Raw genomic sequence first — 12,891 nt, forward strand, 5'->3', positions numbered from 1 at the left:
CTCTCCGGAGGAAACTCCCCTCGGTGGAGCTTGGGTGCTGGAGACTGCGGGGGAGTCGCTCAGGCAGCTGCCAGGCAGCTTCCTGTTTGCTTTAGGATGTTTTCGGGTAATGCCAAACCCCTGAAGAGCACCAGACTTGTGGCTCGTCTTGTCTGTCCGGTAAGGGAGCCAACGGTCGTCTCGGCTCCAGCTAGCATGTTAGCCCGTAGCTGAACTAGCAGGCTGTAACTAGCAGGCTGTAACTAGCAGGCTGTAACTAACAGGCTGTAGCTAGCAGGCTGTAACTAGCAGGCTGTAACTAGCAGGTTGTAGCTAGCAGGCTGTAACTAGCAGGCTGTAGCTAGCAGGCTGTCTCGGCTGGGCAGGTTGTCAGCATCCTGACCTGGAGACCGGCTGTCTCCGCTTATTCACAGCAGCTACACCGGAATATTGTTAGACCACAGAATGCTGCCGAAGCCAGGCTATAGTTATGCTAGCAACATTAGCTTCAGCAGTTATTAGCGGGCAAGACGAACGAACGAACCGCGTTTTAAAGAGTCGTGTTGGAGTTTGGGAGATACGAAGTGAATCTGCAGTAAACGGTGAGTAGTGAAAACGTGCGTGTGGACTCGGTCCACTTGCCGCTGCATTCGACGTTGCTACAAAGCTCGAATAATTCCACTTCCTGTCTTTCCTACGTTATTCTGTCGTCTTCCCGGGTCACATCGGTCAGCACTGGTCCACCAAAACCCAGTCCAGTGTTCCGGCGGGACAGTATGGTTAATAAATCAGCTAAAACAAACGACAGTTAAAAAAAAACACAACCCAAAATAAGGACGTCAGCACTTGGTTACGCGCTGTGAGCACTGGCTCAGCTAGTTTAGAGAAGAGTCGGAGTGTACAGGATGTGTGTTATTCTGTAAACTTCACGATGTTTTGGTGTGATCGTGTAACCGCAACACAGCGTTTCACCCACTCAGCGCCCGTCTTTCAACACACCATTAACACAGCACGCGCGCCTGCTTAAAATTAGAGGTCATGAACCGGATGTTCCCGCAGCATGCTGCTTCAACAGAAAGAACCGAACCGCTCTAAACCGCGTGTCAAATCAGCTGACAGAATACCTCCTCATCCGATTCCGAGGAAGCAAATGTCATTGGTTGATCGAAGGGGGAACACCAAGGCGGTCATTTTGACCGTTTTGGATTGTCAAACAGGATTGTCAAAGTTTAGCATTGCACTGTGTCTTTGTAGATTTAGAGAAAGCTTATGACAGAGTACCGAGAGAGGAGGTGTGGTATTGTATGAGGAAGTCAGGAGTTGCAGAGAAGTATGTAGGAGTGGTGCAGGACACGTATGAGGGAAGTGTGACAATGGTGAGGTGTGCGGTTGGAATGACGGATGGGTTCAAGGTGGAGGTGGGATTACATCAAGGATCGGCTCTTAGCCCTTTCTTGTTTGCAATGGTGATGGACAGGTTGACGGACAAGATCAGGCAGGAGTCTCCATGGACGATGATGTTCGCGGATGACATTGTGATCTGTAGTGAGAGTAGGGTGCAGGTTGAGGAGAGCCTGGAGAGGTGGAGGTATGCACTGGAGAGAAGAGGAATGAAAGTCAGTAGGAGCAAGACGGAATACCTATGCGTGAATGAGAGAGAGGACAGTGGAATGGTCAGGATACAAGGAGTGGAGGTGACAAAGACATCTGAGTTTAAATACTTGGGGTCAACTGTCCAAAGTAACGGGGAGTGCAGTAGAGAGGTGAAAAAGAGAGTGCAGACAGGTTGGAGTGGGTGGAGAAGAGTGTCAGGAGTGATTTGCGACAGAAGGGTACCAGCAAGAGTTAAAGGGAAAGTTTACAAGATGGTTGTGAGACCAGCTATGTTATATGGTTTGGAGACATTGGCACTGACGAAAAGACAGGAGGCGGAGCTGGAGGTGGCAGAGTTGAAGATGCTAAGATTTTCACTGGGAGTAACGAAGAAGGACAGGATTAGGAACGATTATATTAGAGGGACCGCTCAGGTTGGACGGTTTGGAGACAAAGCAAGAGAGGCAAGATTGAGATGGCTTGGACATGTGTGGAGGAGAGATGCTGAGTATATTGGGAGAAGGATGCTGAATATGGAGCTGCCAGGGAAGAGGAGAAGAGGAAGGCCAAAGAGGAGGTTTATGGATGTGGTGAGGGAAGACATGCAGGTGGCTGGTGTGACAGAGGAAGACGCAGAAGACAGGAAGAAATGGAAACGGATGATCCGCTGTGGCGACCCCTAACGGGAGCAGCCGAAAGTAGTAGTAGGATTGTCAAAGTTTAATAACTTTGGTGGGTGGGGGTGGGGGACACTGACCGGACACTGACCTGTGGGCTGGGTGAAACGAAATGTGGTTCCTTTTGTGTACGCAAGTACATGAGAGAAATAACAGTAAATTGTTGCGGATTCCTGATCCTGCTTCCTGCCGCTCCCCGAATGCTCCTAAAACTGCATATAGTTGCATTAAAAATTAGTTTTAGATCAGTTGCACAAAAAGTTATAACTAAAAATATGATAGCTAAGATCTACCTAAAACGACTATGAGCGGTCAAAATGACCGTGCGTAATTTGCGGGTCATCGCGCACGTCACGTCAGTATTTATGACGTGCGTTGGTCGCGTCATTTCCTTCGCCAAGTTCGTTGCTCTGTCCTACAAACACACTAGCGTTCTCCAGTGCAGAGAAACAGTCTAAACTTGACTTTTGATTTTTGTCAACATTTCTGGTTACAGACACCGTTTCAGACGCACCATGACTACCACGATGCCTGTAAATACTGACGCCTCGTTGCAGTATTTACAGGTGTTGGTTATTTCCTCGTATATTTATCCTTATGTACCACCTCTTTCCTTATGTACCACTGTGGCTGGAATGATCGGATGATTGTCTGCCCTTTACGCTGGTGGAGGTCAGGGAGAGCTGGTGTAGGCCTGCCTCATTTGATGACAAGTAATTTTTGCTGGTAATCCAGTTCATTAAAACTCTGAAGAAGTACAATGGTGGACATGACTGATTTCGCTGTGAAGTGTAGCTAAGCTGCTCAAATTCAAATTAGCTAGCTTGCTTTATTGATAGCACAAATATCAAATTTTGTAGCAATTTAGCACCTTGATGGCTCTGATTGGCTCGCAGTCCCGCCATAAGCAGTGCCTTTCCTCGGCCCTTGATTTCGCCTTAAGCTACGCAATACACATGCGAAAATTCACAATGTTAAAGGCAATCCTGAAAAAAAGTAGAGCCTACCCTGCACATTGAAAAAGGTGCGCTTGTGTGCTATAACATGTTTCGCTCTTAGAAGCTCAAGGACAAAAGAAGGACAAGGACATAAAAATATCAATAAAATACGTTATAACATAGCATACTTGTAACTAGAGCGAGATTTTGATATGCTGTTATGAATATGTTGTATGGTTATTTTGCTTAAATTATCACATCATTGTGCTACAGTGTGTCTGTGAATAAATGCTGCAGCTTCTCAAAGACAAGAAAAGCCTCATGTGTTGTTTCCCCAACTGCTGGCAAAGTGAAGGGGGTTACAGGGTTTTTCCTACCATTATAAGGCATAGGAGCAGCACCCAACCCGTTTTGAGCACCACTTAAGGTGAATAAAAACAAAAGCAATGTGGAGAGATTCAAAACTAACTGAATGACTTTTCCCAGACCTAATTGTCATAGTGTAGCGGACTATATGGGGACAATTCACCATAATTGGTAGACACGGGCCCTTTAAGAAAGGATTTCTGAGTTGAGAGGGTGGAATGAAGATTACATTGGTTGGGGCAGCACCAAGTTGCTCGGGCTGTTGGTTTTGGTCCGTCTCTCGTCATCATCAGTTCCATAACCTATGGAGGTTGTAGGAGCACAGCTGATGCCTGATGCCTCAACAAGTCTCGGTTGAGCCATCATGTGTTTCAGTAGGGGGAGTACCTGGTGGTCCCTATCTCCTCTCCAGGTATGGATGGCCATTGGTTCACAGAGGAAATCACCTGACCTTTGACGGGTTTTGTTTTTAGTCCTGCTGGGTGTTCACACACCCTCCTTATAACAACTTAAGTGTTGAAGTGGGGGTGCCGATTTAGTCACTGACAACCCGACGGTTGCAGTTCCTGCAATTTCTACCTTGGTGACCCCAATATTTGTCTGCTGGACATTTCCTGAGACAACTCTTCATGAACATGATGACTAATGGCCAAGGTGGCTGAGCCGTGGTCTGCCCGCCAGCAACGACAGCTCTCCTACATCTCGGAGTTCACCATGGATGTACAGCATATTGCTGGCAAAACCAATCTCATTACCGACTGCCTCTCCCGGGCCATTGCGGGGGCCGTCCACTTGGGTCTTGACTATGCCCACATGGCAGCTGACCAGGCCGCAGATCCAGCCATGCAGGCTTTCAGGATGGCTGTCACAGGGCTGCAGTTAGAGGACATGGCTTTCGACAACGCTGGCACTACGCTCCTGTGCAACATCTCCATGGGTCAGCCCCAGCCCGTGATTCCCACTGGCTGGAGGCGATGTGTTTTCGACGCTGTCCATGGCCTCTCCCACCCTGTCAAAAAGCCATCTCAAAGACTAGTGGCAGCCAAGTTCGTCTGCCACGGGCTCAAAAAAGACGTGAGAGACTGGGCTGACACTTGCGTGGAGTGTCAATGCTCTAAAGTGCACCGCCACACCAGAGCCCTCCTGTCACAGTTCCCTGTGCCCAAAAGGAGGTTTTACGGTTTTACTTACCTCCTCACCATGATGGACAGGACCACTTGATGGCCAGAAGCCGTCCCAATGTCACCGACGACATCCACCGATGTAGCCCGGGAGTTCATCGGGACCTGGGTCACCCGGTTTGGCACCCCATCTGACCTCTCCTCGAACCGGGGCTCACAGTTTGCACCTGAGCTCTGGAATGCGGTCGCAGAGAGCATAGGGGTGAAGTGCCACTGCACCACTGCGTACCACCTGCAGGCGAATGGGTTGTGCAAGCGGTTTCATTGCTCTATGAATGCCGCTCTTCAGGCCAGTCTTACGGATAGCAGTTGGGTCAACAGGCTCCAGTGGGTCATGCTGAGCCTCAGGACCATCCCTAAGGAGGACCTCCAGTCCTAGCCGCTGAACTGGTTTATGGACAGCCGCTGCGGGTCCCAGGGGATTTCATCCCCAACACCACAGCTTCCTGGTCTGCAGCCCATCAACAGACCATGCTCCTGGGTAACGCCAGAGCTTTCGCACCAGTCCCCACTTCACAACACGGCCCCCCACAGTCGCACATCCCCACAAGTCTGCAGTTGGCAGGAAAGTAGAGACGAACAATTTCTCTCATTGACTACACGAACGCATGTCTTTTATTTTCTTTATACAAAACCAACAGCCCGAGCAACATGGCGCTGCCCCAACCAATGTAATCTTCGCTCTGCCCTCTCAACCCAGAAACCCTTTCTTAATGGGCCCGTGTCTATTATGGTGAATTGTGCCCATATAGTCCACTAGAGTAGCTAGTTGGCCCCTTGTGGAGTTTTTGGCCTTGGAACTTTTTGGATGTTATTTCTTATCTGCTTTAGCTTTTCCAACATTTTGTACACAGATATGGTAATCACAATCTGATTTATGATCCACATATTTGATTTGGCAAAGGTTTTATGCGGAATGCCCTTCCTGACCCAACCCTCCCCATTTATCCGGGTTTGGGACCGATGCTAAGAATGCACTGGCTTGTGCATCCTCAGTGGCTGGGTTATAGGCAGTATGAGGAAGTCGGGAGTGGCAGAGAAGTATATAAGAGTGGTGCAGTATATGTATGATGGCAGAACACAAAAATAATTTCAGATTTGCTGTATCATGTAGGAATTTGGAGAAACATTAAGATAATTTTTAATGAATTTAACATATTTAATCGCATAATGATGCTGACACATTGTGTTAGTTCAACTGAGCTTAAAATGTTTTGCAGCTGATTTTCGTTTGTACTCAGCATCTGGTGCTTCTCGTGTCAGTGTCCAACAATACTCGGCCAGTATTGATGGATTCCAGTTGCTCTGATACCTATTTTTTTCCAAGGTCACAGTGTCCTGGTGAAACCTTTCACCATATTCATCACTGACTTATACCAAGATCAACAGGGAAGAAGTCCAAGTGTGATGCAGAAAATTAATGTTCAATGACATGTTGCACTTAAATGGTGCTCTGTAGTTGCCAAGAAAATTCTCACCAACCTGCTTAAATGCCTTCCATGCTATTTTCTCTGGCCCCAATAGCAGATCTTCTAACTCCCTGTCGTTGAGGACCTGTCTGATTTGTGGACCAACAAAAATGCTTTCATTCATCTTGGCATCAGTTATTCTTGGAAACATCTGTCTCAGATAGTGAAATCCATCACCTTCTTTGTTCATTGCTTTCACATTTTTTTTCATCAATCCGAGTTTTATATGAAGAGGAGGCATACATATCTTTGTTGGGTGGACAAGTAGTTTATATGCCTCACTTTTCTGCCCTGGAACGAAATGCTTACGGAACGCCTAGTTCTTTTTAATGTAATGTGACTCTTTGGCACGGCTATCCCATTCACAAAGGAAACAAGAGTACTTTGTATATCCGAGCTGCATTCCTAGTAGCAGTGTCAATACTTTTACATCACCACATATGTTCTAGTAGTAATTGTTGTGCTGTTTGTGTTTCAACAACTGTTCCATGTTATTGTAGTTTTCTTTCATGTGTACTGCATAGCCAGTGGGTACTGAAGGGTAGACATTGCCATTGTGTAACAAGACAGCGTTCAGGCTTAACTTTGACAAATCTATAAAAAGAAGCCATTGTTGTGAGTCATGCACACAACCCAAAGCCATGAACAATCCTTCAGTGTCAGTGCAGAAACACAGGTTGTCAACCTGCATAAAGAAGTTTGACAAATGTTCTTCATGGTTCTGAAAGATAAAAATGTTTGTACCAGGTGACAGCAAACCCCATCCTTGCCATCTTGAACCAAGTAGTTCTGCTTTAGCTTTTGACAAATCTAAGTCCCTGACCAGGTCATTTAATTCTGGCTGTGTTATCGGATGAGGATAACCAGACATAAAGGGTTCAACATCTGGATCAGTGTTGTTTTCCGCATCTGGTTCATGCGTTGTGGCATCTTCATCTGCCTCATCTATACTTCATGTCTCTGGTGGCTTCGGTACTGGCAAACTGTCATCATGTGGCACTGGTCTTATGGCTGACGGCAGGTTGGGATAGTCAATAGATTTCTTATTTTTAGTAGAGAAGCTAGATACATTGGTCAGACAGAAGTAACAGTCCGTCACGTGATCCTTCTGTTCTCACCATATCATTGTGACTTCAAATGGCATTGACTTCCGAGTACCTGAGCCAAGCTCTCAGGTTGACTGCACGTTGTGCAACAATCTTCCTGAAGACAATAAATCCTATTGTTCAGTATACTCTATGCAATTGCTTCAGGCAATTGCATAGAGTAGAGTATACTGAGCAGCTTTTATATCCTGTTTGCCAGCATCTAACCTGACTAAGCATGCCCAGGCATGCCTAAGACAACATTTGCATAGAACCTACACTGAGTGCATGCCCAGGCATGGGCATGGACTGACCAAAACAGCTTGCTTTGTGGGCAATATACTAGTAGACTTAAAATATGATGGGAGATCACAAAAACAGGTTATATCTACACAACGGTAAGTGATAGGAACATTTTAATGTGAATTCATGATCAGCAGCCCACAATCCATAAAATACACTCAAAAGTGTTCAGGAAGCAAAATCTTAGTTGTCCAGTGATATTTTCACTTTTTCATGCTAAATAACTTTTGGTAGGACATGCCAGTGGGCCAGCCATATAAACACAAATGTCCCTGACTGACTGATCATGTTTACAGTGACTGACTGAGTGATCCTGTTTACAGTTACTGACTGAGTGAGCATGTCTAGAGTGACTGAGTGATCCTGTTTACAGTGACTTACTGAGTGATCCTGTTTACGGTGACTGACTGAGTGATCATGGTTACAGTGACTGACTGAGTGATCATGTCTACAGTGACTGACTGAGTGATCATGTTTCCAGTGACTGACTGAGTGATCATGGTTACGGTGACTGACTGAGTGATCATGGTTACTGTGACTGACTGAGTGATCCTGTTTCCAGTGACTGACTGAGTGAGCCTGTTTCCAGTGACTGACTGAGTGATCCTGTTTCCAGTGACTAACTGAGTGATCCTGTTTACGGTGACTGACTGAGTAATCATGGTTACAGTGACTGACTGAGTGATCATGTCTAGAGTGACTGAGTGATCCTGTTTACAAGTGACTGACTGAGTGATCCTGTTTACAGTGACTTACTGAGTGATCCTGTTTACGGTGACTGACTGAGTGATCATGGTTACAGTGACTGACTGAGTGATCATGTCTACAGTGACTGACTGAGTGATCCTGTCTCCAGTGACTGACTGAGTGAGCCTGTTTCCAGTGACTGACTGAGTGATCCTGTTTACAGTGACTGACTGAGTGATCATGTCTAGAGTGACATACTGTAAAGTGGATGTAGTGTTGCTGTAAAGCCCCTTGAGGCAAATTTGTAGTTTGTGATATTGAACTATACAAATAAAATCGTCTTGACTGAGTGATCATGTCTAACGTGACTGACTGAGGGATCAGTTTAACACGATTGGGCTGTTGGATCCGGTGACCAACAACGTCACGGAATTTACACGATTTGTCGGCCAAGCCCCGAGAGAGCATACAGGGAAAGCAGCGCAAATAAGAATCAAATTCACAAAAAGATTGTGTGGCTTTTGCGGCCGCTAAACCTGCACCACACAAGACAAAAGAAACAGTGTAATTCTCAAAGCACCCACGAAGGGTGAAATGCACCCCTAACTCCACTGCCAAGCAAATAGCGTCTCGGCGCTCCTGTGTTATCTGCACATATTTACATTAAGTAATATGCATGCATTTGGTGCAAAATTGCCCCCTTTCTATGCAAATGAGCCTTATGGCAAAAAAAGTCCAATTCACAAACAGCAGCGCTAATAGGCACATGCAGCTAGAGTGAAAATTATTGGTGTCTTCAGAGAGTTGATGGTAACTGACGCCCAGACTTTCCAGTGGTCATGGTTACAGTGATTGTAGCCAGTCAAAGGCATCGTCATGCCAGGCGGGCTTGTGAGCATATATTTCAAAGCAGAACATCACTTTCTGATGTAAATGAGGCCAAAATCATTCGCAAATACACGTTGTCAGGTCTAACAGTTCTTGCTATACTTGATCACATCAAGGATGACATTGAACCTGCCTACTGTGTTCTTGGCACAAAGCCACCATTTATACTTTGCCACATGGATAATTGCAATCAGATTAAAATTGAACTCAGCTGCAAAACTTTATTTGCACTGTAATATCATTAGTGCAATGTGTTTTGTGAATCAGACTTTGACGGGACAGATAATGGTTGCAAGTGATGCACAATTCATGGTGCTATCAGTGGCCACAATCCATTCTTTGTGAATTTGCATGTCAATACAGAATGAAAAACGAGAGACATCTGCAGATAGAAACAGATAAAAGAGGAGGAGGGGGAGTTAACATATAATTAGAATAGTTATAATTACAATTAAGTTCTCTTTCAAATCAAACATCCCAAGACATGAGTGGAAAGTATTGTTCTTGTAACTGCATTTATAACTGTTGTTTTACCTCAAGTGTAGCTTAACCATGTCATGTGATATACTGCTTCATTAACAACGCATATTACTGGGACCACTGCAGGAAATTGCAGATGAACATTTAGTATCCAGGAATTCACATTACAGACACTACCACTGACTATCGTTGGAACAAATTAGCCACACTTTCAAACACGGTCCAGCCATATACTAGGTTTTGACCTCGTGTTGTGTAAAAAAGGGCAAGCCCCTTGTATTTGAGACTGAAAAAGGAAGTGATGTTAGTGTGTGAAAATTTGTTTGATCTGTCTGCTTTGTAAAGATATGACATTTTAATGCAATTTTAATGTAATTTAATGCACTTAGAGACAGATGGTTATTTGTTTCTTAAGTTTGAATAGCCATTGTAGAACCAAATGTACCTCGGTTCATCATTTCATGAAAAAACTGTCTTGTCCAGCATGTCGTAGGAACTGTAGGATTTATGTGATGTGTTTGCTGAATGACCTGTCTCTTTTTCTAATGTACCCCAGTGTTGGCTGTGCCATGAACGGTAGCTGGAGATGAGAATGAAGCCCTATCGCAGCTTTCTCGTGGGGCTCTGCTCCATGTTGGCCCTGGGGCTCTTCTTCTACTCCTCAGGAAGGCTGAGTTTACGAGGCCGGGGCCAGAAGTCTCGTAAGTTACTCCACAGCCTGTGTTTTGGATGATTACTCTAGTTAGTCAGGGTAATAACATTTCCTACTCTTAGTGTGTCCGTCCAGTCATATAATTTTCATTTCACTTACAATTACATTTTAATACTTAGTTTATTATAAGTAAACGAGTTTCCAAATTTGGTATCAACAGGTAGGCTGCTGAGACATCTTTCCTGATGGTTGAGTTTAAAAGGCAGGGCTGAAGGATTTTATCTTATTTTTTCAGCCTTACTGCAAAATATCCTTGACTTTTTCTTGGTCCGTTTTCATTCATTTAACACCGTATTTTTAATCAAAATGCCCAATTACTGTGTTTTATTAATGCAGATTATACACTGCAGGGATGGGTAGAGTAAATCTGTACTCAAGTACAATTACTCCCATAAAAATACTCGAGTAAAAGTGAAAATTACCATTTGAGAAACATACTCAAGTAAAAGTAAAAAAGTACCAGGTTAATAAATTACCCAAAGTACAAGTTACTTTTCATTTTAATATATTTTAGGGATTGTCGCTGTAAGCTGCCTCTTGTTCCGGTTGCTCCGTTATCATCGGGTGGTGCTTGTTTGGCAACTTGGCATCTGCAGTAGTTGCTCTTCCCCTACCCCGACATGCAATCCCTGCATTTAGAGCAGACTACTTGTAGCGAAGGAAAAAATGGCAAATGTATTGAAGTAAAAAGTCGATTACTGGCTCTAAAATATACTCGAGTAAAGAGTGGAAGTACAGTTTTTAAAAAGGAAGCAAAGTACTCTTTCCTTAAAAACTACTTTTTTACTCATGTGTGTTACTTGTGATGCGTCACTACCCACCCCTGTGTTCAGGCAGCTGAGAAATGTCAGTCCATGTAAGTTGTGCTTTGTCAGAGGTTCATAAAAGTTTATGTTGAACACTGATTCAACACAGGGAACATTTACTTAATGTAAATAAAAAATAACATGAAATCTTGTAACCATGTGCAGCACAAATGAGGATGTTTGTTGTCATTTTGACAAGTTGGTGGTCTTCATTGATCCCTATTTTAAGTCTGTTAAAGGGCTAAAGTAGATGGTTGAACCGAAGGTTTTATTTGGAAACAGATTTTCCTTTAGTTTGGAAAAACATATGGCTACAGTTTCAACATGATTGTGAATATATATGAATGGATCATTTCATGGTGTGTGTTTGTTGTCATGTGTATCATAGTCTGGCGTCTACTAGGCCTTCTGTCATTGGTGTGTGTTTTATTGTTGGACTGCTGTCCGCTGTGACTGAACTAACTCACAAGAACTTACCACTTCTTTATATTTATTTTACACACTGAAGTGAAGACAGTCTGACATTCTCAGCTGGATTTTCCATACTGATCTTAAAGTTGGACGCAGGTTTGTTAGACCGTATCCATGGCTCCCACCTATTTTGCCAAGATAGACTGAAAACTGAAGTCATGTTCAAGTGTGTGTTAAGTCTGTGAAGGATAAGTAGATGATTTTTAGTTGTTTGCCACTATTTTGTTGCTACGTTCTCTGCGCTCTCTCCTTCTCACCTCTAAAAGATCAACTTTTACTTATTTTATAATGTGTTCAATGATATAATTTCAATTACTCAATGTTGTTTGGCCAAGATTCCCTCAGAGAAGAGATCCTATAACTTAAGGAGACTGACCTGGGCAAAATAAAGGTTGATTCAATGGGGGGGTGTATATATATATGTGTGTGTGTGTGTGTGTGTGTGTGTGTGTGTGTGTGTGTGTGTGTGTGTGTGTGTGTATATATACACACACACACACACACACAAATATATAAATATATAAAATTTATCTTTGTCTCAGAAAAGGGCATTTAGTCTGTCAGCAAATGCACAATATGGTCAAAGGTATGTGGACAACCCTTCTAATGAGTGGATTTGGCTATTTCAGCCTCATGCATTTCTGGCAGATGCATGCATGCAGCCATGCAGCCTCCATAGACAGACATGGCTGCAGACATGGGCAATAGAATGAGTCGTACTGAAGAGCTCAGTGAATGGTGTAAAGCACACTGCCATTGGACTCTGGAACGGTGGAAATGTGTTCTCGAGGAATCATGCTTTACTATCTGGCTGTCTGATGGATGGATCTGGGTTTGACTGATGCCAGGAGAACACTGCCAGGCTGCATGAGTGGTGACAACTGTAAAGTCTTGTAGAGGAGGAATAAAGGTCTGGGGCTGTTTTTCATGGTTTGGGCAAGGCCCCTTAGGTCCAATGAAGGGGAATCTTGATGCTACAGCATGCAATGACATGCTAGAGAATTGTGCCCTTACACATTTAAGGCAGCAGTTTGGGCAAGGCCCTTTCCTGTTTCAGCATGATAGTGCCGCCGTGCACAAATCAGGGTCCATAAAGACATGGTTTCCCTGAGTGTGGCATGGAAGAACTTGACTAGCCTGCACACAGCCCTGACCTCAACCCCATCCAACACCTTTGGGATGAGTTGGAACACCAACTGTGATCCAGGTCTTCTCGCCCAACAGCAGTGGGACCTCATTGATGCTGCTGTGGCTGG

General features: G+C 44.4%; 1 protein-coding gene across 2 annotated transcripts in view; it reads left to right on the forward strand.

Moving 5' to 3' along the window:
- st3gal3a (ST3 beta-galactoside alpha-2,3-sialyltransferase 3a) overlaps nt 1-12,891 on the forward strand; it is a 121,905-nt gene continuing 109,014 nt past the window's right edge. Inside the window, exons 1-2 of one of the 2 annotated variants that reach the window (XM_056276100.1) lie at nt 1-581; nt 10,203-10,347. In XM_056276100.1, coding sequence (XP_056132075.1) covers nt 10,233-10,347 — 115 coding nt within the window. In that variant the 5' untranslated portion in view covers nt 1-581; nt 10,203-10,232. The remainder of the gene's footprint in view (nt 582-10,202; nt 10,348-12,891) is intronic. The other variant, XM_056276101.1, reaches the window with a different exon arrangement.

Source organism: Lampris incognitus, chromosome 3 (genome assembly GCF_029633865.1).
Source record: "Lampris incognitus isolate fLamInc1 chromosome 3, fLamInc1.hap2, whole genome shotgun sequence".
Lineage (NCBI taxonomy): Eukaryota > Metazoa > Chordata > Actinopteri > Lampriformes > Lampridae > Lampris > Lampris incognitus.